General features: G+C 35.7%; 1 protein-coding gene across 1 annotated transcript in view; it reads right to left on the bottom strand.

Annotated features, from left to right (window-relative positions):
* LOC121732566 overlaps window positions 1-27,527 on the bottom strand; it is a 119,900-nt gene that overhangs the window by 49,779 nt on the left and 42,594 nt on the right. The window contains exon 2 of the mRNA XM_042122494.1: window positions 14,620-14,789. Within this exon, the coding sequence (XP_041978428.1) occupies window positions 14,620-14,789 (170 nt within the window). The remainder of the gene's footprint in view (window positions 1-14,619; window positions 14,790-27,527) is intronic.

Raw genomic sequence — 27,527 nt, 5'->3', positions numbered from 1 at the left:
TGAGGCTTTCGAGATAGACACGAGAAAATTTCGGCATTTGGGGACGTAAAATATGGTGTTTGAAGTAGTATAAAGCTGTGGCTGATAAAAGATCCACTTAATACGAATATTTTTGAAACGTACTTAAGTATTAAGTGGGTACTTATTTAATAATTATGGTTACCTATCACTAAATCACTTGTTTTTCATTTATTTTACTAAAACCGAAAATACCGAATATCCCGGTTTTCGTAAAATGAATACCGGTATTAAGAAGACCTAAATTTGGCCCGGTATCCCGGTATTTTCGAAATTCGGGATCCCGGTTTGTGACCCCTAGTTTTTAGTCTAACTAATGAGTATACAACCATTCATCGTCGCCGTTGACCATGTTTTAGAAAAGTCTAATAAATTAATTTGCATGTTTTAGGCAAAATAACGATTTTGCCTAAAGACATGAAAATGAAGATATTATAAACTCCTTTCAGTCATGGATTTCAGTATCGTCAGTAATAGTCGCTAACGATCTGTATCCATTGACTTCTTTCAAGCATAATCACAAGAGAAAAGTAAAAGGTGCTACAATCGAAAACGGTTTACATTTTACAGCCTTTCTTTTATTGCCCAGCTATAGCCTTAAAATATAATTTTTTAAAGTGTTTAACGATAAAAATTAACTATGTCATTTACAAAGATTTATGTTGATAAAAGTAAAAATTAGAATTGCTTACTTCGTAGTAGTAACAAAATAGGTTGTACATGGTTGTACGAAGTTTTTTGTTACTTTTGTTCAGAGTTTTCAGCATTTTTCAAAATTTTTGAATTATTCGAATAATATTCGAATTATTCGAAAACTTTTGTAAAATATTCGAATTATTCGAATAGTAAATTTGTCGAATAATAACATTCCCTAGTTGTATCTGAAAACAATTCGAGTAGGCCCCGCTCAGTGGGCTGTTACTTCCCGCAAGCGACGTACCAGATGCCCGGATATTGCTGTCATTATCATAAGATGTAGTCTGCGATTAAGTTTATAAGCTTTTAAGTTGTTGCATTAATATCACAGTTTCGATATTATATGCAGAATTAAAAGGAATATTATGTAGCATAGACGAAAATACTACACCTATGTTTTACGTTTCATTTTCCAATTATTGCAATTGTTGCAGGTGTGCAAGAAGTATTTTTTATAAAGTTTCAGTTTTTTTAAGGTACCTACTTAATTATATTATCTAGATTAAGATAATAATGATATTAGTATTATCCTATCAAATACGGTGAAATATTGATATCATATTATATTTTTTGACATTAGAAAATACGTTTTCTGCATGGCATAGGTACAGATAATTTGGCCCATCCGAGAGGTAATTCATACCTGTTGCTTGCCTCAGACGCATTTTACTATTTTTTTACCGTGATTTGATATGGTTATAACTGACATTAAAACCAAATATAGATAAATCCCTCCCTCATCAGACATCCCTCGATGTAACATCGACGCGCCGCTTACAAGAACAGCGAAACGCTGTTTATTCAAATGTTTATAGATACCCCTTTAGCCGGAATTGAGGCTTATTTTACGGTTAACTTACTGTAAGTATTGTTGCTGGTACTCGGTTTTATGGGACTCCATTTTAGATGTTCTTTTATGAAGCTATTACGAGTAATTGGTATTATGTAGCTGTACATCGTTTAATAGATAACAGTTTAAATTAGTCATAAAACCTAAATGTGTCAGATGAGAGAAAGTTATTAGTATCTAGGGCTAGTAAGGGATAGAGAAAATTAAAAGTTTAATTTAGGAAAATAATAGAATATCAATTTTGTGTGAGTATGTAATTATATATTTATAAAAGTTATTTATTGTTAAATTAAAATAGCTTGTTTTGTTGTTTAAATAATAATTTAGTGTCAAAAAGTAAGGAAATAGAAAATGTATAATATTATATATTTTTTTAATATTACTTGCTGTCCCGGCAAACGTTGCTTTGCCATAATATAAATCAAGTATTTCACCCATATTTATTCAAGTGACTAAATAAGTATGTCACCATGGCAACATCAGGATAGCATCGCTATCCCGTCGCACAAACAATAGTTGCCGTCAGGCTCGAGTTGTAATAATTTACTATTATTTATTCAACAAATGCACTTATCAATATAATAGGTACCCAGTAGCCGATTCTCAGACCCACTGAATATGCATATAAAATTTGGTTACAATCAGTAAAGCCGTTTCGGAAGAGTATACGGCCTAACATTGTGACACGAGAATTTTATACATATATAAGATTTAGCCAATAAGCAATATAAATCAAACAAAAATCCCGAAAAATGTACGATTCCCCGAAATATTGGAGGTTTTTCAGGATAAAAGCCAGGGGAAACATTTTTCATCATAAATATTACTCCGATCTTAGAAGTTGTACATTTCGTATTATTTCATAATAAACCTCACTTCCGTCGGCGAGAGGCAGTAGGTTGTTCGTTTATGAGTTTGTGAGTGTATTTGCTTGTTCCTCTCTGTGTGGGGAGCGGGGAGTGAGCGGGAAGGTGCGGGGAGGTGCGGGGAGGTGCGGGTAGGTGCGGGGAGGGGACGGGAAATATATTTACCTCTTTTTACTACAGCGAGAGGGGAATAATCGTATTTCACCAATATGTTTGCTACGAGAATTGGAAAAGGAGATTACATTTTTTGATATACTACGGAATATTATCGTGTAGATAAAATGTTAGACATAACAATCTGAATAAATAGACGATATCCCTTATTACAATATTTGATCGATAAATTCAATTAGATTCAAGTAATAAATGTCGCGACACTGCAAAATGTGACAAGCACCGAGCATTTTTTCGTTATATGCAGCATGTTTACAATAAAACAAGTATTCACTCAATTATTGTGTTTACTGTGAGATTTTACACTAAAAAATACAAAATAAATTTTTTTATGACACAAAAACGCGTTAGTTTTTTTTATTCCTGTTTTCATTATGGTGTACTTTCTTAAGTTCGATATCAAATATTCGTCGTTTGAGTATAAGCACAGCTCACAGCTCTGTATACTCGTCAGCAATACTCAACTTTATCCAGAGCCAGCAAATTCGATTTAGTTCGCCGCAAGTTTATGTAAATGAGTTGCAGTAAATTTGGATATCAAATCTATATTGTACGCAGTTTCAGTTCACTTTGAATCAATGTAAACAAAAATTGAATGTCGATTGGTAGTATTATAGCTGTCTACACTTAGCCTCTATAAAGCAACAATCAAGACGCAATTTTATAACGTATAAATGAAAATTAAAAAATATATATTGATACTAAAACCTTTGGTAGTAAAATAAATTGTTAACTTATTTCACTGCTATAATATTTAGTATAAAATTTGGCTTCAATTTACAAGATATGGGTGCTTTTCACGGTTTATTGTTCGAGCCAAAATCAGTTGCTGCAAGTATGTTATTTGCATTATATAGCCGACGTAGATAGTATCAATTGTATCCCATCAAAAACATCCTGTAAAAAAACCAAGTCTCGCAAATTATGTATATTGTATAGGTTACGATGGGACTGACATATTCACTCTGTGAAAAAAGGCCCTTCCTAAATGGGGAGGCTTACGCCAAAAGAAGAAGAAGAAGAAGGCCCTTAAATAAAATAGATTAAAAAAAAACTGAAACTTTACAAAATTATATTATTCAATTCGAAATTCTTTTAGTTTAACTTGTTGACTCTAATTTTACTTTTAAGTTTTTGTATGTTAAAGCAATTTAAAAGAAATACTTATTTTGTTCTGTTGTGTCTGAAATTGGGTTTAAATGTACTTTAAGGTTACATTATGTTGTAAGAACTGTATAGAGCTCGCACAAATATGCTTAGTTTAGCCAATTACAGCGTGTAAAGTACAGTCCATTTCGCTAAACAATACAAGTTGGAACGTACTGTCGCGACCCTGGGCGGATACCCCGTTCTCCGTACTACAACGTACCGAGTCGGGGTTATGTATACGAGTCAGGGAATGTACGCAACCAATTCTGAACTCACCACACCTCCGTAAATAAGATAAACCGACTAGAGCAAGTTTTAACTGAAAAACATTACTTTGGATTAGCCAAGTTGCGCTCGCTGGCGAGTTCATCATCATCATCGTGGCCACCAAAATGATTATCTGTATTATTAGTTTTTGTTATTATATTATTTTTAAGAGCAAGAGAAGACTATCCATTCGAATATTATAAATGCCTAAATACTAGAGTTAACCCTTAATTAGTCACATGGGGTCAAATTACTTTCAAACCGAAACAAATACTCGTATGTGCTAGAGTTCTAGGAATGCAACGACGCTTTTGGTAGTCTCCTAACTCCTGTCAAGTTATACTAATAAGTGGTACCCGGTCAGCTAGCGCTGGTGCATACGTCGCTACTCTCTTGAGCGCTGACCCCATGCGACCACTTACGTAACTTTTTTTGTCACAAGATAAGTTTATATTATTGTAATATTATGTTTAATTTTTGTTATAATTTCGAATGTTTCATAAATATATGTATGGAGTATATAATTCTATTGAAAGCATTTTTTTACATAATTGCTTTATAAAAATGTCAATATGAGTCAAGACATTAAAGTACGATAGCGGCTGGCAGGTTTCTGAAGATGAAAGATATTTTGTGAGCCTCCGAACTTCGAAACTATACACCGATTTGTGATGGCCATGAATCGGGAAGCAAGATTGAAGGGTTCAGTAATGAATAATGATTAAAATTATCTCTGACCACCGGATGGTGATGATGATGATGATCAGAGGGTGATGACCAAAAGTGCGTAAAAAACCATAAAGTGAGTAAAATAGTAAAATATGTTTGTCAATATTATCTCAAGATCTAATTCCTTCAGTGCTGCAAAAAATCTGGTTATCAGAGTGAAAAGTATGTTTTTTTCATCTCGATCTCAGCTATGGTGATATTTTGGAAATTTCGAGGCAGAAAAGAGGTTGAGTGATTTTTTTTTTTATTGTAAAGAGGCAAACCAGGGTTTTTGTTTAATAATATTAATTACAATAAAGCCCTCTAACAATTTGCATAATTAATACTTCGTTTTATTCATTCCTTTAACTAAATTTTCACTATTTTATTTGGGGTCAATAAAGACCCCATGCGACTACTTGTGTGACTTTCTTGATGCGCCTAATTAGGCGTTAAGAGAAAAATTCACAAAAAAAAAAAAAAGGTTTTGATCACGGAAAAATATAATATTATACTTGAAGTCACATCCAAAAGTGCGGGTTTCATCCCTCCTTAATAAAATCATTATTTTTTAACAAAATTACCATAACTGTTCGTGAGTACAACTCATTAGAATATAATAAACAGTTTAACAGAATTTCGTGATTGTATTTGACACAACATGGTTTTATTTATATTTTGTTATAACTAGCTGTTTTATAACATTTTAAGTGGTGATTATCTCTGATTGCCAACAGTAGCGTGACAGCAGAAATTAAGTGTTTATATTAGTCTTTTCAAAAATATTGTGGAAAGATTTTCAACTTTTATTTATTTGTGTGTTACGTTTTTAATTTTCTACAGGCAACATAAATCAAATATTTATGCCTAAACTTTTTAGTACAGGGTGCTTAATTTTAAAAAGCATCAGCATATTGTCAATATGTTTCAATGCATACTGTTCCAATACAAACTTTTGATATACGATTACAATAGGTTACAACAATTCATCTATAAGACGGGTATTGTTTTCCAAACATTGTAATGTACGTTTGTAAAATACGTATCTTCCGCATGATTTTTGAGCACTAATTAACATGACATTCCAATCAACAAGAACTTTCAACCCAATTCGCCATCTCCACTTACTTCTGTCACTCGATAATTAAAATTGAGATGGCTGGGCTCGTTAAAGCCATTGTCCTCTCGTAATTAAAGAGAGTACAGTAATTAGGTCTGTTTTTATTTAATTAACAAATTATGAAGTCTTGTTGAAATGTCATCCGCCATTGTCGGTCACAATCTGGATTAAAACAAAAGAAGTCGTATTTTTTTTAGTTTTGGGGTGAGCTCGCACCGCGCGACGCACAGAATTACTAGGCTCGCAAAATCATTAAGATCGTGTCCGGGAAAACTCGTATTTTTCGCGGAGTGCTTAAGCGCGATTTAGAACTCTAGGCCCCGTATATTTTGTCCAGTAACGTGTAGCTGTATGTAATTTAGTTTCTAAGAGTGGCAACACATTTGCGATGGGTCGTTTCGATATATATCTTATTTTATCTTATGTTATCTTGTGTTACAACATTGTAAACCTTATTTTAAAAGATTCATTTTTTTCGCACTTTTTTTGGTAAAAAAGTGGGCCCCGTGCGAGTTTCTTACGCCGGTTCTTATCGCCGGGTTAGTTCCCGAACCGGTGGTAGGCATCATGTAGACTTTCAGAGAAGATATTTTGCAAAAAATTATTCTGAATAAAAAAAAAATTGAGTTTCGAGTTTTTTTTATGGGGATTCTCATAATATTTGTTCCAAGGAACCAGCAGTTTCAACTTTTGTTTCGCAACGGATCGAAACAATAGATCGTAAATGAGAGGCTTTATTAAAATATAGTTTACAAGTAACTTCCGGCAACAGTACACAATATTATAGTATTGGATCCGACCGTAAAATCCTGCAGGAATCGTTTTTTTTCGATCAAATTTATTTTAAAATAATCTTTAGAACGTATAAAATGGATTAATGTTGGGTTGCCTTGTCAAAAGTAGCCGCAAGTACCTCTAATTAAGTTTAATGTTCATGAGATAAATGCATAATTTGTTTGAATATTTTTTTCAGTAAATTTTACATCATTTGAAAGAAAATGACGAGACAAAATAAGGTATAAATGGTTGCCAGCTCTAAGTCGGCCGCAACCTAGGGTTGCCAGCCCGTAAACAGACATAGTTCATCATCAAAATTGAAGCATCGATTTTTTTAATAATTTTGATACAAAATTAAAGTTTTATTCATTCTGTGCATTAATATCCATGGTTGCCAGTTGCACGATAGCCGCAAACTGGGGTTGCCATCACTTTTATTTAAGAAAAATGTTCAGGCCTACAATTATTATGCCTGGGAGAATTTGAGGACGTCGAGAACCCGCAAGATTGCAATTTTTATTTAACAGGCGTTTTTATTTTTATGCGTAGTGTCCTGTCATTCCTCAATGTCATTCCTTCTTAGTTCTTATTTTTCCATTGAATTTATTTTACTCAATTAGAGGTACTTGCGGCTACTTTTAACAAGGCAACCTAACATTAATCCATTCTATACGTTCTAAAGATTATTTTAAAATATATTTGATCGAAAAAAAACGATTCATGCAGGATTTTACGGTCGGATCTTAGGATATTATGCTCGTGCTATAATGTTTCAACCATAAATCCACACTGCCGCCGCTTCTGACAGATGATGTCAACTGTCAGGTGTCAACTGTCGACTGTCACTGCACGTCGGCTAATAACTATTTGCAGATATCAACGTCATTTACACTATGCAGATTAAATACAGTAAAAGCGATAATTTGTTTATCGTAAATAAAGAAGACGATTGTTTTGCAAATAAAAAACAATTTGACAATATTATATTCTGTCAAGAAAGTCATGGCAGGCGGGAAAAATTTTAAATGAAATAAAAAATAAGAGAACTTTAATCTATCGAGATAAAAATGTGCAAGGTGACAATATTTAAAATGTAATAAGCGTTCTCTGTGAAAATGCAAAGAAAAAAATGCACATTTTAAGCGTGATTACTTTTATAAAATTTTCCCGCCTGTCATGACTTTCTTGACGCACTATATATTTTAAGTATTCTTGAACGCCTCCGTGGTCTAGTGGTATAGAGCGCGGCTCTTGACTCGGAGGTCGTGGGTTCGATTCCCGCGTTGGAAACATGTTATTTCCAAGTTTGGTTAGGACAATGCAGGCTGATCACCTGATTGTCTGACAAGTAAGATGATCCATGCGTCGGATGGGCATGTAAAAAGTCGGTCCTGCGCCTGATCTCTCGCTGGTCGTGTCGGTCTTCCGTCCCACTGGGTTATGAGAGTAAAGGAATAGAGAGTGCTCTTGTGTACTGCGCACACACTTGGGCACTATAAAATTACTCCTGCGTAGCTGGCCTGGCTTCAATGAAACCGGCCACCGTCACTGAAACCGGTGTGGGAGCTATTATTACATTTACATTTAAGTATTCTTATCTGCTCTAGTGGCATAGAAAATTGTAATTTATAGACCAAGAGGAAAGACAAAAAATGACCTTAAACTTGAAAATGTACGGTTACCGTGTTTATCATGTACAATATCACGAGAAAGTTCTAGTTTATCATATTATATTAAAATCATAAACAGCTTAAAGTGTAACATACGTCACGCGCTAATATATATATTATGCTAAGTACTCACACACGGCTTTGCCCGATCGAGCAATAACGTCTAGCAAAACCTGCGGCTCGGGACTTCGTCCACACATTCAGCATTGCTCGATAGTTTTACTCTAAATCGATATATTTAATTCCATCAAGCCGGCTCGATGTAAGCCTTCGAGCTGTCAGTTTTGCAGTCCACACAGTAATTATTACTCGATTTGGAGTAAAACTATCGAGCAAAACCGCATGTGAGTACTTAGCATTATAGCTACATATTATGTGTTACGCCGTAGACGCTCTACGCGCTACGGCGTAGAGCGTCTACGAGAACCATTCATTATGTAGAGCAATCATTACTCTATGTTTATTTATGGGAAATTACAGAGTACCTCGCGACAGAGTGATTAATGAGTAGGTAAATAAAGATATTAGAACATCGTTATACCAATTTGGGTAAAAGTTAAAAAAACCCGAAGTAATTTTTCGAAGCATTTACTTATTCTGTAACTAGTAGTTACTAATAGTTATTTTTAAAAGATGAAGTATTAATTTTCATCATTATTAGAAGATCATTTAAAAAATATGAATGGTAAGTTTGTCTGTCTGTTCTTCACGATTAAACCGTGAACCGACTTTGATGGAGTTTGGTATCGAAATACTTTGCATCTTAGGAAAGTGTAGATTAGTATTTATCCGGATTTTTTTTTGTATCCTACGCGATATACATTTCTCAATGCAACTAAGATGATTTTAAATCCATAAACTCAAATTATTATAGTTTAAACTATATTTTCCGGCTTCAAGACTTTAGTTACAATAATATTTCAACCTAATATTGATTGATTGACAGAGGTGGGTAAGGTTAGTGAGTTTTCATTTCCTCTGTCAGCCTATTACCCTTTTTCAATGTATACTGGAATATGAAATAGTGTCTGAAACGTTTATTTAAAGTGAAGCCACCAGTACTATCCCACATTTAGTGTCTTCATAATTCAAGAGCGAATTTCTGTTAATGGGATCGGTGCTTTTTATTGAGAAGTTTTTTAATGCTGCTGGGTATGCGAAGTGACTTATTACCCCTCAAAAGCATAAAAAATATACCTAGCGGAATAGAGCAACAATCTCGAGCTGTCAAACGAAACCGAAATTGGTTTTCATCTGTGTGAAAAATATGTGTACGTATACACTTACACAAACATGACTGAACATGAATTATATGAAATTAAATTGTCAACGTGCGGCACGTGCCGACTGGACGTCAAAAAAAGAGGGCTGTTATGTATCACACGTCTCTTTTTACCACGCAGTGTTACTGATAGTCTCTTGCTCAGGCTTTTGTTTCTCTATTCCGCTAGCTATATTAACTTTATGCTCAAAAGACATCTCTTTTCACGTTGACGTTAACACGTCTGTTGAATAGTTTGATATCATGTGGGTGCGTTTCTATTCCAAATTAATATTATAATTATTTTTTAATGTGGACAAAACAGTATGATCAAAATTAGAACCACAGGCTTGGGATCTAATTTAAGCAAGATATTTTCCTAAACATTGCCTTCTTGCGTTGAATAGTTCCAAAACTTACATAGTTATGATATTATTTTTCGAAACTTTAATAAAACTTTCGTATAACGTGTAATTAGAATCCAGGGAATTGATTTTATGTAAATTTTTTTCGCCGCGCGGCTGGCAGCGGTCAAACTTCGAATGAGTTCTGCTATCGGCACCCGCATTTTTAACCGACTTTCAAAAAGGAGGACGCTTAACAATAAGGATAATGATACCGATTCTGGGAACGTTAGCCGATTTCATCTAAGCCTGGCAAGTGGCAATACACAAAAGTAATTTTAAAGTGTTTAATTGTGTGAGGATTGGAGGAGTAAGTACACATGTATTCTTTCTTCTTACATCAAAAATGACCCAGTGGGACTTATAAACGTCCGTCACAACTCGCATCTAGAGAAAGAGAGAGACAATTTACATGGCCATCCAGCGCATACATTCTCTTTCTTGAGACAACTAGTCAATGATGATAGTATTATTATCCCAACAAAATTTCGAACAAACATTTTTCCAACGCGATATTGGACCTTGAAACCTACGAGTCAGAAGCCCCGCTCTACCATTAGACCACGGGGGCGGAGGCGCCACAATAAAACTGTTTAACCTAACTAGGCACATCAATTTCCTGCTCCTACTAATGTTTCGCTTTACAAATTATTTGAGCGCTTTGTTCACAAAGAGCTTTTGAAAAATATTTGAAAGAACATTTAACTTGCTTCCGAAAATTACGGCAAGTTTTTAAATTTGTATTATAACCTTTTTGGAGTATAAAAGTCTTTGAAAATTAGAGTGAATAAGAATTTAATAGTTAATACTTTACGCAGCAAAAGATTTTTCTTTAGCAGGTGTTGTCTGTGAGTTTCTGAGTGCAAATATCTTGCATTACTTTGCATAAAATACACTTTATTTTTTCGCGATGCAAAGAAATATAATTATTGCGTCCTTACGTAACTAAATATTAGTTTAGACTCTAAAACATTTGATGTAATTTAAATTGGGTAAGTATTTTCTTTTGACGGTTTTGTTATTTTGTTTACTACTATAATTAATATGCAAAAGTTTTTATATCTATCAGCTGTTACCCCTTCTTATTTTGGATAATCTGAAGACACTATAACTGTCCATAGACGGACCGCAAGTTGCAGTCGGGACCGACTGCAATACGACCACATCATGCAGTCGACCATACATACCTTTGTCGTTCGACCGCACGGCAAAAGTGGAACGCAGGGCGACTGCTCCGACCGCTCAAGGACTGCTCGAGTGGTCCGAGTATTGCGGATACAAATTTAGTATGGAAACTTTAAGCCGCATCTTGCAGTCAGCCTCGAATGCAAGATGCGGTGCGTCTATGGCCGGCCTATATCTCCCAGAAAAGCATATAAATCAGTTTAGTATCGCGCGTCAATTTGGAATATTTTGCGAAAAACATCCAGTTTATTATACGGAACCCTTTTATACAATTAAAAGCTTCAAATATTTTCGATATTTCATAATATTGTCTAACTCGCGTTTATATCCTATCGCTCGTATCGCATACATTTCCCCTGTACGTGTCCCGACTGACAATTGTATAAAAATTGCTCAATATTCGATATAAATTTGCTTTTTTAGGATTTCGTTTATGCCATAATTGGGTTTCAATATTTCTGTTAGCAAATTAGAACAAAAAAATTAAATGGCAAGCACACAATATATTGTGTACCATCGAGGAAACTGATTCCTAGGCAGTTGACAGACCAACGTCATTTGGTCGGATCATGTCAATTCAATGGTAATAAGGATGATGACAAGGTCAAAGATTAGCAAATTTAATTAATAAAATAAAGAAATCACGGTAAAAAATAAGTGTTCCCAAAATTTTAGCTCGATAGCATTTGTATTTTTTTTTGTTATGCGCCTTCAAAGTTGGATAATCAAGTCGATTTTTTTTCAATTATATTTCTTAATATTTGTATACCATTCGATAACTTATGCAATTAAAAACAACTTTTGTTATAAACCACTTTCATAATCGCAATATTTAATATACCTATCGAACAAAGTTCTCTCCCGATGCATACAAACTACGAAAGAGTGACGTCAATCTTTCGTAGCACTTTGTATGGAGCGTTTCGGGCAGGTCTATTTTATGAGATGTTTGAATTGTCATATCTTGGTGAATTTTTAAGCTATCAGAGTCATTCTTTTAACGATGTTTCTACTTTTTAAGGGTCGTTCAATTACCAATAAGAAAAAAAAATAGTTATCAAGCCTATTGTGATCTGTCGGCTGGGTTTGACGTAACGCGACCAACTACGTAGGCCCCTCATTTACCTAGGAACATCCATTATACAAGTACGCTGGACTTATGATACCCAGCTATTTTTGTGCTTATTTGAAGCGCAATCAGCGCCCCCAATGCGGTGGAAGAAAACTAAATCTGACGCAACCATGACGTTTGAAAGTCACCATATTGTCGCTGATAGCAGTAGTGAGAGTACTTGGAACTAATACTAGTGATAGTCATTGGATAGTGATGAAGTGGCCATTTGCAAGTTACGTCATGGTTACGTCAGATTTAGTTCTCTTCCACCGCATTGGTGGCGCTGATTCCGCTTCAAATAGGCACCAAAAACAGCTGTCATTTCAAAGGGTCCAGCGTACTTGTTTATACTACATTATACAGTACAGACCCTCTAGAGTCTAGACTCACAAACTGAACTACAGATCAGAATGTTAGATAGGTAACAAAATAAATAGTGGAGTTAATGGCCCAACTTATTTTTCAACGAAATCAATTTTCATCGAAATCAAGATCTTTCAGTTTTAGTTATTTAACACCATAACTTTGTACTTTAACTGTGAAGGTGTTATAGTACAAAGTTATTTATAGATATATAAAAGATGAACGAAAACAAACGAACCGCTGAAAGTCACGTCTCGCGGTAACTAACGAAACTGCGGTATCGACGAATCTATTGATAACGAAGAAGAAACTTTAAAAGCACGTAGCTTTTAAATACATCGCTAATGTAGGTGTAGCCAGTGGTAAATAAAGCTACAACTAAGTTATTGAAACAGTCTGTGGTTCACTTTTATACTAGTTTCCCGCGTGCAAAAGTTATCCTGCCGGCTAGCATATTATTTTGGCTTGGTTGAAATCAATGATTCTAACGAATGCTTTTAATTGTGGCCTATTGACTACTCTCAACATTATTATGTTTTGTATGTAAGTGGATTTGCAGCCTATCATATTAAATGCCACACAAACATATTGAATTCATTATATTATTTTTGAAATCGTTTGTGTGCCACACACTGGTTGTTTTTCCTTTTATGTTATTCAAGATATTTTCATTGCGTCCAAATATATTAATATTAGTTCTTGTGCTAAACAAACTCCCGGCCGGCCGTTGTTCAACTTCTAGTAAATAATAGTGTATCTTATATCTTATATCTTTAAACGAGCAATTCTTGTATATATATAAATATATAATTGGAATCTCGGAATCGGCTCCAACGATTTTCATGAAATTTAGTATATAGGGGGTTTCGGGGGCGATAAATCGATCTAGCTAGGAATCATTTTTAGAAAATGACATTTTTTTCGTGTTTTATCGAATACCGAGCAAAGCTCGGTCAAATAGCTAGTTATTATTATTTTATATTTTAACCTTTTATTTCCTTTCCTTTTATTCGAATGCCATACTTTTTAGGATTAAGTCGATTATTTAGCCTTTTTAACCCCAAATTATTAAGTCCGGTACCTACCAAAAGTAGGTGTGGGGTAGAAGCTACCCCCAGATAGTTCGCAACTCCGGCCGCGCGGAATGGACGATAACGGTAATTGTTGGCATTAGCGGGTTAAACTCCAGTTAACTATTCGGTTTAAAGTAACAAGTGAGACTTCGTATTATAGTTTTCAGAAAGATTAAGTTTCGAGTGAGTTATTGGTGTAATTCATTGGCAGAACTGACCAGTATCTTATATCTTTAAACGAGCAATTCTTGTATATATATATGATTGGAATCTCGGAATGGGATCCAACGATTTTCATGAAATTTAGTATATAGGGGGTTTCGGGGGCGATAAATCGAGCTAGCTAGGATTCATTTTCGGAAAATGTTCTTTTATTCGTGTTTTATCGATAATCGATAAACTGAAAAATATGACTCTTCCTGACATCTATTGGCGAATAATAATACTATTTTGTTAGCAACTAATTGTTTTAACGACCAACAGATGGCGTTATTAAGTAACACGAAGTCAATGAGTGTTTGCTATACCGAGCAAAGCTTCATCCAGGTAGGTACTAAGAAATAAGAAAGTAAAAAGAAAAGTGAGATAAAAAGTCATTTCTCGTCCTTCGCATAGAAAATCTGCAAATTGTGCCGATTTAAATTGATACAGTAGCTAGTTTCAGGTACTGGTGGACTGGATTCAAATATGTATGCAAGCTATATTCTTATTGTAGCTGGCATTCAATATCAGGTGTCTGCTTTATCAATGCAAATCAGAAACAAACATGATTCCTGTAATTAGCTGCGTAATCGCAATGCTATGAAACTTCAAAATGTATGGGAATTGTCAACATTTTCATACAAAATAAGTAATTTTCTATGACGACTCTCTACTCGTACAAACGAACTCCCGCTAATCTCTTTTAATTTATGAGAGCCTCACCTGCTGCGAAGTATACCGGAAGATCTCATCCGTGTCCCGGTACCACTTGACGGAGTGCAGCACGGCGTCGTTGGGCCGGCGCGTGTAGTGGCACTGCAGCTGGGCCGGCCGGCGCGGGTCCGCCCAGCGCGGCACGTCCAGCAGCGTTATTGTGTGGCACACGCTGCCCACTGGAAGAGAGCTTCACGTTAGTTATGGGAGCCTGGTAGCTAAAGATTCAACGCAATATATCGTGTGCACACGCTGCTCCACTATTTACATAAAATAAGTGGGCACACGAGCAAACGGGTCACCTGATTATACCTGACACTTGCAACATCAGAAGAGCTGCAAGTGCGTTGCCGGCATTTTAAGAGGGGAACACGCTCTCTTCTTGAAGGTTTGTAGGTCGTATTGGTCCGGAAATACTACTGGTGATAGTTCATTTCAGAGTTTTACAGTGCCCGGCAGAAAGTTGGAAGATCCTTCACGTTAGTTATGGTAGCCTGGTAGGTAAGACAAGAACATGATAGCAGCCTTCACAAGTCACTACTTGTTAAACTTGATAGTGGAGTGCAAGATAGTTTCACGTCAGTTACCTGGTCGGGTAGGTGAGGATTTCACTATTGTGGTTCTCGTTGGAAGAGTCATGAGCAAGTCTCAGAGTTATAATTCTATCTACTGTGTCTGAGCCGAGGACTTCTTTTTTTATTGTATAGTGCAGTAATGCCGCGGCCGCATATGCGTCTATCGTATGAAGCTTCGTGCTGTGAGACGATACCTAAGATGATACACGCAGATCGTTCAATGCTGCAATGGTATCGTTTTAAGCACGAAGCAATACGCAGGTTCTTGAGTGGCATACGCTGTCCACTACAATAATAATTCTGTCAACTACAAGTCTTCACGATAGTTATGGTAGTCTGGTTGCAGCTTGCAGCATCTAAGCTAAGATTTTTAAGGGTTTTTTGGGATAAGTGAAACGTAATATTTATACTCAAGGATCAGGATATTATTATTATTTGTAAGATCACAACCGAATTGTCTGTCCTTTTAATATAAAATCACATAACAATATGTTGTGTGCGGGTAAATGTCGTGAAACACCGAATAACTGTCCTAACGGGGGCGTCCATCTTGATCGGGCGACAACTATTGTCAGAATAAATCTTGTGACGTCATATAAATTTATCAGACCCGAGCCCTACTGACGCAGGGCTTCGTTTAATTATTTCCAACCGGAACGGGTTGAATCGATTTCGATTTTGTTTTTGTTGCCTGTTTACCTGATAAACTTAATGTTTCTTGCTATGCGAAATATTCACCGTATGTTTGGCATAGGGTATTTTATACTGTAGGCAGTAAAAAGTACCTTTTCTCAACATTTGTTTCAAATTATGACAAAATCGGTTTTGTAGTTTTGATGAGGCTTCAATGAAAACAATCCTTTATCGTAATTGTTCACTTTAGAAAACCAAAAACTTCCAAATGTCCTGATCAATATGGTTTTACTGCAGTCTGCAGGTATTCCACAGTCAAACATAAAAAAGGTCAAAAGTGAACATTTGAAATTCGTTTCGGAATATAAGCTTCAATTCAGTTGTACTCGTATTCATGTTCGTAGTATTTTTAGGTTGGAGGGAAAATCAAAACAATTTAAGCAGGATTCATGTATTTTCAGTAAATTAAAACATTTCAACAATCCCTCGGCCTACAATAAAACTTGGCTGAGTTAAATTAAAAATAAATTTTTATTTTCGTCTCAAATAAGTTTTTACATTTTTAACGAACCAATTAATGTTTTACGAATGTTGTGGAAATCGTTTTAAATATTTTAATTATTAAATATTAACATTCGTTAATTTACATTGAATAAGGCGCAATATGGATATATGGATTTTTGTTACTCTCCTGCTTGCACTAAACAAAATTAACATAAAAGGATAAATACTAAATAAATCACTATTTTTCGTGCACTTTTTCCACATTATTCAGAAAGAATTATAATTTTAACAAATTACACGACCGGTTTATAATTATTTCTGAATATAGTGGAAAAAGTGCACGAAAAATAGTGTTTTATTAGTATTCAACATGAATTTCCACCAAGAACCAACAGTACAGTCAATTACATATATAAAAGGATAAAAACTATACCTACTTCTGAACAAAATTTCAATGAAAGTAACAAACAAAAAGATACACTTTCGTTCTTATAATTATGAGCATGACAGTATACAATATTCTGTTTTACTTTATCGAGGCCCGCGGGCTACTTCGTACACGCTCAAAATAATTTTTAGACAAGAGATATTCGCTTCAGAGATATCGTGTGAAATCCCCACGCCTCGCTTCAGATGGGATTACTAGCGGAATAAAATAAGAAGCGTCCGAACTGCGGGCCGGACCCCACAGGTAAAAGGATTCCAACTGCCGGACTTTTTGCTTCGCCATACGCAAACGAAGGCTGGCTTTAGATTTTAACACCCTTTGAATATTTACAGAAGGTAGCTTAGGGACGTATGTTAAAATAAAGTGAAAAACTGCAAACGTATTTACGAACTCACCAATTTAATAATAATATTTATTACGGGCAACAACGTCTAGTCTAGGCAATAATATATAGTAATGTTACTGGCTTTGTTCGAGTTAAAAACATATCGCAAATATATCTCAAAAGAGACCTAAAGCTTATTACAAATCTCACCAATAATATCTACTTAGGACACTTAGGGCCTGTTTCACAACTTCCTGATAAGTGACGAATAGGCTATCCACCAATTAACTTGACAGATCAAGTATGGAGAATCTGTCAAAAAGCCTATTATAAATAGTGGTGAAACAGGCCCTTAGTTTTCGAACTTCGCTGTTGAAATATTTCATCAAATGCATAGTCTAGACATAAAGTTAATATACCTAGCGGAATAGAGCAACAATCTCGAGCTGTCAAACGAAACTGAAATTGGTTTCATCTGTGTGTAAAAATATGTGTACGTATACTCTTACACAAGCATGATTGAACATGATTTCTATGAGATTAAATTATCAACGTGCGGCACGTGCCGACTGGACGTCAAAGAGTGCTGCTGTCATGTATCACACGTCTCTTTTTACCACGCAGTGTTGCTGATAGTGACATCTCCCTTGCTAGGCCTTTGTTTCTCTATTCCGCTAGGTATATTAGCCTTATGAGTCTAGATGCATTTGAGAAATTTAATTTAGTCAATTTTACATGAAATAGTAACGAAAATATAATCCATCCACCCTCACGTTCATAATAATAGTATCTCAAGCTGCGAGGTTAGGGACCTTCATAACTTCGCTATTAAAGTCAAGTATTATCGCAGATTATAATATTAATACGTAATAAACGTGACATTATTAAAATTCCAGTAAATCCAACTTGCATAATCAAAAACTTTGACCTTTCTAGTGATATTTGAGTATTAATTTTATTTATGTTTTGAAAAAAAAGTTTATAATACTGGGCTTAAAACTTTAGGAAAGTATAAAACTAAATCCATTGTTTCCATTGTAGATGATACAGCTTCGAGAGAGGTAACTATAAATAATAATAATAAATTTAAAGCATGTAAATAACTAGCTAGTTTTAGTCATAATGTACTAGATGACGCCCGCAACTCCGTTGTTCCAAAACTCCTTTATCGCGTGGGAACCGTGCATTTTTCTGGGACAAAAAGTATCCTATGTCCTTTCCCGAGACTTAAAGTATCTCCATGCCAAATTTCAGCCAAATCGGTTCAGCGGTTTGGGCGTGAAGAGGTAACAGACAGACAGCCGGACAAACAGACAGACACACTTTCGGATTTATAATATTATAAGTATATAAGTAATTAAGTAAAAGTAATAAGTATATAAGTAATAATAAGTATATAAGTAATAAGTAATATAAGTAAAGTAATAAGTAAAGTAATAAGTAAAGTATATAAGTATAAGTATATTAATTATTAAGGATGGAAGTATGGATAGTATGGATTAACATTATGATTAAAACTGGCTGTTCCCATCGACTTAGCAGGTTTTAAATAAAATCTTGCAATACCTTACAACCGTGCGTTTTTGAAAAAATAGCATTTACATTTACTTTATGGTCTACTCTATATTATTATATTAAAATCGGTCGAGTGACGAGTCGCTTACGCATGGCTAAGGGTAAATAGGATCATTATTTTGAAGCAACTTTACTATTTGAAATAATGAATGAAATCGTTCATCCTAATAGACTCGTCCTGTTTTTCATTCGTCTTTTACAACTTGTCCCATCACCGTCTATTTGAGTGTAATGTACCGTAAGTCTTGCAGTAGTAGTACTGCGGTCGGACGTACGCTCCAATAAACCGACAAAATGTAGTGAGTCTACTTGAATGATAGAGTAGCCTATGCCTTTTCAAGAAATGTCTATTCATATCCCATACTATAACTATACAGGGCGTAACAAAAATAAGTGATAATACTTTAGGGTGTGTACATGTTCCTTGTAGAGAGTTCACTACGTTTACGTTTCATACGTGTGAGAGCCATGCTTCGGCACGAATGGGCCGGCTCGACCGGATAAATACCACGTTCTCACAGAAAACCGGCGTGAAACAGCGCTTGCGCTGTGTTTCGCCGAGTGAGTGAGTTTACCGGAGGCCCAATCCCCTAACCCCTACCCTATTCCCTTCCCTACCCTCCCCTATTACCCTATTCCCTCTTAAAAGGCCGGCAACGCACTTGCAGCTCTTCTGATGCTGCGAGTGTCCATGGGCGACGGAAGTTGCTTTCCATCAGGTGACCCGTTTGCTCGTTTGCCCCCTTATTTCATTAAAAAAAAAACTGTGAAAGTAGCAGCGCTGAAAGACCAATTTTTTTTCACTTTTACAGCGTCACGAGATTCCCCATACAAAATTTTAAAAAAATATTGGTCTTTCAGCGCTGCTACTTTCACAGTGAACTCTCAACAAGGAACACGTACACACTCTACAGTATTATGACTTTTTTTTTACACCCTGTATACTATTACAATTTGAACTCATTTCTGTATGTTTTCACTTAACACTTTAATCGCTAAAATAATTATTATTATAATAAAAATAGGTAAGTTTGACATTTATGTTAATAATAATATTATAAATATTCTCAGCCGAAGAAAACCGTTAAAAATAACACAAAATATGCCTGAGAATTTTACTCTGTATAAGGAATGTTTGAATGTTTATTGTGAGTGAAAAAATTAGGTAAGCAAAATCACGTGCAAAAACAGGCTAAAAATGTGGCATAAAAATCCAAGAAAAGATAAAGCACAGAATCATTACAGAAACGGACAAAATTATTCCCTCAAACACAACTTAACGCTAATTCGTATCAAGTAAACATTAGGAATGAATTATTCACGAATGAATGAATGAATTATTCAGAAAGGTCCGGTCCAGTGCCCCTGGTAATTATTTTCTTTGTATAATGTGTGCGACTATTTTTATGGTTCTGATCGATGAAAGACTACGACAAAATATGCTTTAGTCTAAAACAAAAACAAAACTTATCACAAGTTCCATAGAAGAAATTTTTCAAATTTCACAGAAAAAACTGAAAACAGTGATTATCAAAATATAGTCTTAAGAGCTATGGAAAAAATAAAAATATTGTATGTATCAACTGTGATCCTGAAAATGAAGTAATATACCTGCTACAATAATTAGTTTAAAAACCATAGTTTAATCGCCTACCAAGGGCCGTTAAAGTGTAAGAACAGAAAAGAACATACGCAGTTCTTTAAATTTTGGTAGTGCCCGCGATCCGCAGTCACTTATCATTAGATGAACGGTCTGTTTGTCTCTCTTATCTCTATTTCATATCGTCGTTACCAAAACAAGATCTCTGATGTGCAAAGATGTAAGTTTTGTAAAAACTAAAAAAACTTGCCCGTGAAAAAAAATGTAATATAAAAATATCTAAGTATCCGCCAAATCATATTTACAATTCTGAAGGCTAAATTCAACTCCGATTGTGGTGTTTTTTTTTTTATGAAATAAGGGGGCAAACGGGTCACCTGATGGAAAGCAACTTCCGTCGCCCATGGACACTCGCAGCATCATAAGAGCTGCAGGTGCGTTGCCGGCCTTTTGAGAGGGAATAGGGTAATAGGGGAGGGTAGGGATGGGAAGGGAAGGGAATAAGGGAGGGTAGGGAAGGGATTAGGGTAGGGGATTGGGCCTCCGGTAAACTCACTCACTCGGCGAAACACAGCGCAAGCACTGTTTCACGCCGGTTTTTTCGTTTTTCGTGCGGAAGCATGGCTCTCCCACGTAAAGTGATGTTTATGTATGAGTGTATCTCCATAACCCAACCAAGCGGCAAACGCATGATGACACAATTGACAGATCTGTATGAATATTAGTCGCTGCTTACTGTATTTGGTTGGAAATTCTCTGTTCACAAGTTGTTCATGAGCTCTATCTATGACTATTGACTATGACTATTTTTGTACAGAAATTGAATAAAAATAGACTTGTGCCGAAAAAACCTTTTTTATTAATTGTAATTTTGTAATAAATGGGATGAAATTTCGAGGTGGTGATTGGATAACAACCCTTTTTTTTACTGATGTTACCATAGTAGTTAAAAACTGAGCATGTCGTTTCAATCAAACTCGCAGAACAGCTTTAACCCAGTAGGGTTAGATTTTTTTAAATTAATTATAGTCAGAAATTTTTCTGCACCAGTGTTTAGAAGAAGTCACAAATAGCTTAAATTCGAAAACTCGACCAGCCACGACGTGTGAGTTAGCCGCCATATTGGTTTGAAGGTCCAATCTTTTTTTAGCTGTATCTCCTTTATTTTTAATTATTTCAAAAAAATGTTAAGGATCAAATTTGTCGAAAATTTGTAAAATCAATATTTAAGGAAATAACTGCAAAAAACAAGTCAAAGTATAATTTCGACCTGTTCGACCTGTATCGCGATTATTGTCAAATACAGAAAAAAAAACAGAAATAAACTTGTCGTTCTTTACATTAACCACAATTAAAATTAAGAATTCGCTGTCTGTCCGTGTGTCTGTCTCCAGGCTTCAAGAACGGTGATAGGTAGAGACTTGAAATTTTCAGATATTATGTATTTTGTTTCCCTCTATAATAACAAATACTAAAAAACATATTATATTTAACCTTTAAGTAGTGACGTGGGTGTCCCACAGACGGCGTGTTGACAATTTAACCTTTAAGTAGTGACGTGGGTGTCCCACAGACGGCGTGTTGACAATTTAACCTTTAAGTAGTGACGTGGGTGTCCCACAGACGGCGTGTTGACAATTTAACCTTTAAGTAGTGACGTGGGTGTCCCACAGACGGCGTGTTGACAATTTAACCTTTAAGTAGTGGCGTGGGTGTCCCACAGACGGCGTGTTGACAATTTAACCTTTAAGTAGTGACGTGGGTGTCCCACAGACGGCGTGTTGACAATTTTCTCCGTAATTTAGTCTTTTTAAATATTTTTCACCCGCGCACCCCGCTAGCTTCTGGATTTGCGATACCCATTGGCCTGTCGAGTTCGCATTCTCGTCGAGTTAACAGTTTTACATGTACGGTGCTTTGGTGTCTGAGAGACGTAAGGTCAGTATTAGTGTATTTATTTTTTTGGACGTCACGTCCTGGTTTGTGTGTTTATTCTTAAGTGTCTCATGAACGTCACGTCACAAAATGTTTAACTGTTTTAGATGGACGAACCAAGTACTTCTGGACGTAGCAATAAAAGAAGAAAAGTGACATCTAGCACGGCTCCAGACTTTGATGACGCCATACAAACGTGGTTAGAGTAAGACTTTGAGGGTGATTTCAGCGATGTTGATGATGAGCAAGTTGACCCGGATTTCCACTTGGAAAGTGCTCATGAAACCGAATCTGAGCAGTCCGAGCTTGAAGAAGATGAAAACATATTGCTTATCATATCTCAGAGTCTCAGACACGGAACTTAATAGAACATTACAGGCAGAAAGATCTTCTAATCCTGTATATCAAAAATATTGTTTTGGCAAAAACGGTTTTAAATGGTCGGCAGAAGAACCTATAAGTAGATCATGTCGAGCCACAATATTGTTAAAATTACTGAAAATTGTAAGAACTTAAAATGTAGAAATATATATTTACAACAAACTTAGTTCTTATCATTTTCGTAAAAAAATATAAAATAAAGGAGATATAGCTAAAAAAAGATTGGACCTTCAAACCAATATGGCGGCTAACGCACACGTCGTGGCTGGTCAAGTTTTCGAATTTAAGCTATTTGTGACCTCCTCTAAACACTGGCGCAAAAAAAAATCTGACTATAATTAATTTAAGATTCCCATATAAGGCTGAACTAACCCTATAACTGGGCTACTTTAAGATGACCTAATATACCTATATGTCTGTATGTGCAGTATTAAGTCCTCTTAAAGCTGTTCTGCGAGTGTTCTGCTATTTCAAACTTATTCAGACAGTCTACCATGAAGATACCTAATACACGATAGAGCACACTAAATCATTTAAATTATTGTATTATTGCTATGGAATTATAAAACATTTTACGTTTTAACGTATAAAAGCAATTTCTCTGAAGAACAAATGACCTACAAAATCATTTGATACGAAAACTATGAGGGTAAAAATTGGGTCTACCATTAGCCTAAATATCAAAGTTGTAAAACTCTCGACAGGATCTTAATCTGATGTTAATCTAATATAATTGCTTATTCAGTCTGGTTAGCTTTGGGTTTATTGTTTAAAGGGAGAAATGTTTCAATTGGGTTCCAGGAAAATTGACACCATGGGCTGTCAGAAAACATTTAGATAAGGCTAGTTAAACCCATATTATGTCACTTCACTTTGGTCACTTTACTGTCGTCACTTTCTTGTTTTGTTTAATTTAAGTTTCATTATTTTTAAATACTAGCTGTCCCGGCAAACGTTTCTTTGCCATATAAAGTATTTCGCCCGTATTATTTTATTGAAGTGACTAAATAAGCATGTCACCATGGCAACGTCCATTGCTATCCCGTCGCACAAACAATGGTCGCCGTCAGTCTCGAGTTGTAATAATTTACTATTATGTATTCAACAAATGCACTTATAAATATAAAAAGTAACCAGTAGCCGATTCTCAGACCTACTGAATATGCATATAAAATTTGATAAAAATCAGTAAAACTGTTTCGGAGGAGTACGGTGGCTAACATTGTAACAAGAGAATTTTATATAATATAAGGTTCACATTTCGGCAACCTGCATCTTGCACAGTTAAAGTTTTGTAACGGAAGAGGGCATTGCGTAAGCGACATGGTTTTATTCTAGTGTACCTCTAGTATAAGGAAGACAATAGTAATATTGTATATTAGTTAGTTTATTGTATTGTTAAAGTTTCCCAATAACAACAAAAGTTAGTATCACATAACACTGATTGCTTTAGGAAATGTACTGTGTTAGTGACTTCGGCGTTAGGCAATGTTTCAATCTATAAAAAGTCTATAAGCAGGAGTCACTCACAGATTTTTTACTTATGTATTTTATGTTGAGCAACACATTACGCACTTTTTTTTATGAAATAAGGGGGCAAACGAGCAAACCTGATGGAAATCAACCTCCGTCGCCCATGGACACCCGCAGCATCAGAGGAGCCGCAGGTGCGTTGCAAGCCTTTTAAGAGGGAATAGGGTAATAGGGAAGAGTAGGGAAGGGAAAAGGGTAGGGGATTGGGCCTGCGGTAAACTCACTCACTCGGTGAAACACAGCGCAAGCGCTGTTTCACGCCGGTTTTCTGTGAGCCCGTGGTATTTCTCCGGTCGAGCCGGCCCATTCGTGCCGAAGCATGGCTGTCCCACGGCAAACCCTCCTCCCTCTTAAGATCATACTTTAATATTATGCTAAAATAAATGGGAATATCCGTTTGTCTGTTTCATCTTCACGCCCAAACAGCTGAACCGATCTTGCTGAAATTTTGGTATGGCGCTACTTTGAATCCCGAAGATGGACATAGGATACTTTTTATCCCGGAAAAATGATGCAGTTACACATATTGCTGTCTATGTGATATGTCTGATGTGATGTTAAAGAACAAGGAAGACAAACGCAGATCAAGGAAGCATGTTATAAGTATAATAGTTTTTAGGGTTCCGTACTAAACGGGCAAAGCGGGACCCTATTACTAAGACTTCGTTGTCTGTCCGTCTGTCTGTCTGTCTGTCGCCAGGTTGTATCTCAATAACCGCTATATTAAGAAATTTTCACAGATTTTGTATATCCGTTGTCGCTATAACAACAAATGCTAAAAATAAAACAATATTAATATCTAAGGGGGGCTCCCATACAACAAATGTGTCTTTTTTGGCCTTTTTTGCTCGATATTAATAATAACAACAGGTAGGCACTTTAAATTTTCACAAAGGCCTTAAATATATAATATTATGTGCTTTAATAATTAATAATAATATTTTCAGAAAATAAAAATTTAAGGGGGGCTCCCATACAAAACACAATTTCACAAGCACTCACAAGCGCTTGCGCTTTGTTTCGCCGAGTGAGTGAGTTTACCGGAGGCCCAATCCCCTACCCTAGTCCCTTCCCTACCCTCCCCTATTACCCTATTCCCTCTTAAAAGGCCGGCAACGCACCTGCAGCTCTTCTGATGCTGCGAATGTCCATGGGCGACGGAAGTTTTTGGTCTATTTTTGCTCTATAACGGTACGGAACCCTTCGTGCGCGAGTCTGACTAGCACTTGGCCGATTATTATTTACAAACTTAAAATTTTTACCCTTCTGTAATTATTATCTTAGTCACAATAAATCCTTATGGGTCGCAGTGACGTCAGGGCTACAGTGACCTGCCTTCTTTAAAAAAAAAAAATATTATCTTACAACGTCTGAACGTTGCAGCACATGCGTCTGAACGTGCACGGTTTCTGAGGGGTTTTATTTTCACCACGTAGCGGGATGAGATTAACCATCATAAACGATGACTAACATTGTGTGTAAGCGTTGGCGTTTCACACCTATAATTTTTCACGGGAATGATAAGTTCTCTATTCCGGAATTCTGGAATATATTCCAGAATATTCCAGTACATTCCGGAATATTCCAGTGTTCTGTGAGCCCGCGATATCCGCTACATATTTCCATACTCCTGCTTAGATTTTTATGCTCCGACGTAAACATACGTTGAGCTCCGTATAATTTATCTGCCGTTTAAATATATAAATATAAATTGTTTTATGAATAATAAGATGCAGTTACCTGGAGAGATTTATCTCAGAGCTGCTGGGTTTTTGTTATAAAAACTTCGGCCAAGTGTGTTATTTTACACACACCTGACGGTTATTTTATATAGAACTTATAATAGTATTGTACCTATAATAATATTTATTGGCAGTAATATCAAATCCGACTTTATAGGAAAGTACTCTTATTAATAAGAGCATTACGAAGTTATAGCCCTATTACTCCTTAACTATCTTATAAAGGTATAGATACTGCTATAGTTCCTCTCTAAAGTTTATTAAATTTATTATCATTACAAAACTTTTATCGTTAAACTTCAACAAAAAAAGTTTGTTCTAACTATAATATTTGAGCAATGAAGTTCAGTTGAGACAGCATATAACTAATATAACTTGTATTATAACGAGATTTAATAAGTGTCTAAGCACACTAGGCCGAAAATACGCGGCCGAAGTTCGGCATGATTACACCAGCAATGCACTACGCATACAATATAACGCGACGTAATTTTAGAATGGTGTGTCATCGGTAATTAAAAAAAATATATCCACAGCCGAATATATTATAACCTCCTCGTTTTTTGGAAGTCGGTTAAAAATACATTGCAGGCGTAATCATGCCGAACTTCGGCCGCATTTTTTCGGCCTAGTGTGTTCAGACACTAAAAGTAATAGGAAGCTGCGTTTGAACAAGCACTAGATAATTGGCTGCTGTCACCCTGACACCCTGGCGCCCTTACGCGGACGCCCTGTGCCCCTGGACCGTGTTATTACGGGGGCGTTTTAATTTACTCCACTATTATGACTCCACTTTTGTAACAATATTATGATGTACTAATAAAGTGCTTATTACAATTACCTGTAAAAATACTTGTTAAATAAATAATATCTTATATCTTTAAACGAGCAATTCTTGTACATAATATTATAAATGGAATCTCGGAGTCGGCTCCTTCGATTTTCATGAAATTTAGTTTAAAGGGGGTTTCGGGGGCGATAAATTGATCTAGCTAGCTAGGAATCATTTTTATAAAATGTCATTTTATTCGTGTTTTATCGAATACAAAGCTCGGTCAAATAGCTAGTAATACTTATTATTACTTTCTGTCCTGGTTCTTTTTGTCTAATTTAAAATCCATGCTATGTATGTATGTCTGTCTGTATGTTACCTCTTCACGCTACATCGTTACGTAAAAAGTCATAACGCTGTAAAATACGGACGTAAGGCTGAATTTATGTGCGTCCGCGCGGACGAGCAGTTTAATATGCAACATTTAAAAAATCCGCCAGTTCAGTGTCTCAATGATAGAATTTTATACAATGTGTCAAAATATTAACTTAGTTTAATGCAGGGTTACGGAAATATATGAAAAAATTGTGAAAATTTGATGCATCTTCGTGATTTTTTCTATCGAGAAAACGAGTTTTCGCTCTGATCAAATTCTTGGAAATATAATGTTATCTATGTTTAAAAACTGAAACTATTCTGGGCTTGTTTTCAAGTATAAAATGAATTATTAAATCGCCAATTTTGGGTTAGTCGCCTCCTTAAGAGGAGTCCACACCGCCGTTTTTAAATACAAACGCTGTCCTCTGTTTCCTCCCTGGATAATGCCGGTAGAGTAATGATTTTTTTCCTGAATATCTATGGCCACTATTAGCATGTCCCTAGTTTTCTTTTTTT

Source organism: Aricia agestis, chromosome 12 (genome assembly GCF_905147365.1).
Source record: "Aricia agestis chromosome 12, ilAriAges1.1, whole genome shotgun sequence".
In the NCBI taxonomy this organism is placed as follows: Eukaryota; Metazoa; Arthropoda; class Insecta; order Lepidoptera; family Lycaenidae; genus Aricia; species Aricia agestis.
This window is presented reverse-complemented; position numbering and strand designations above follow the sequence as displayed.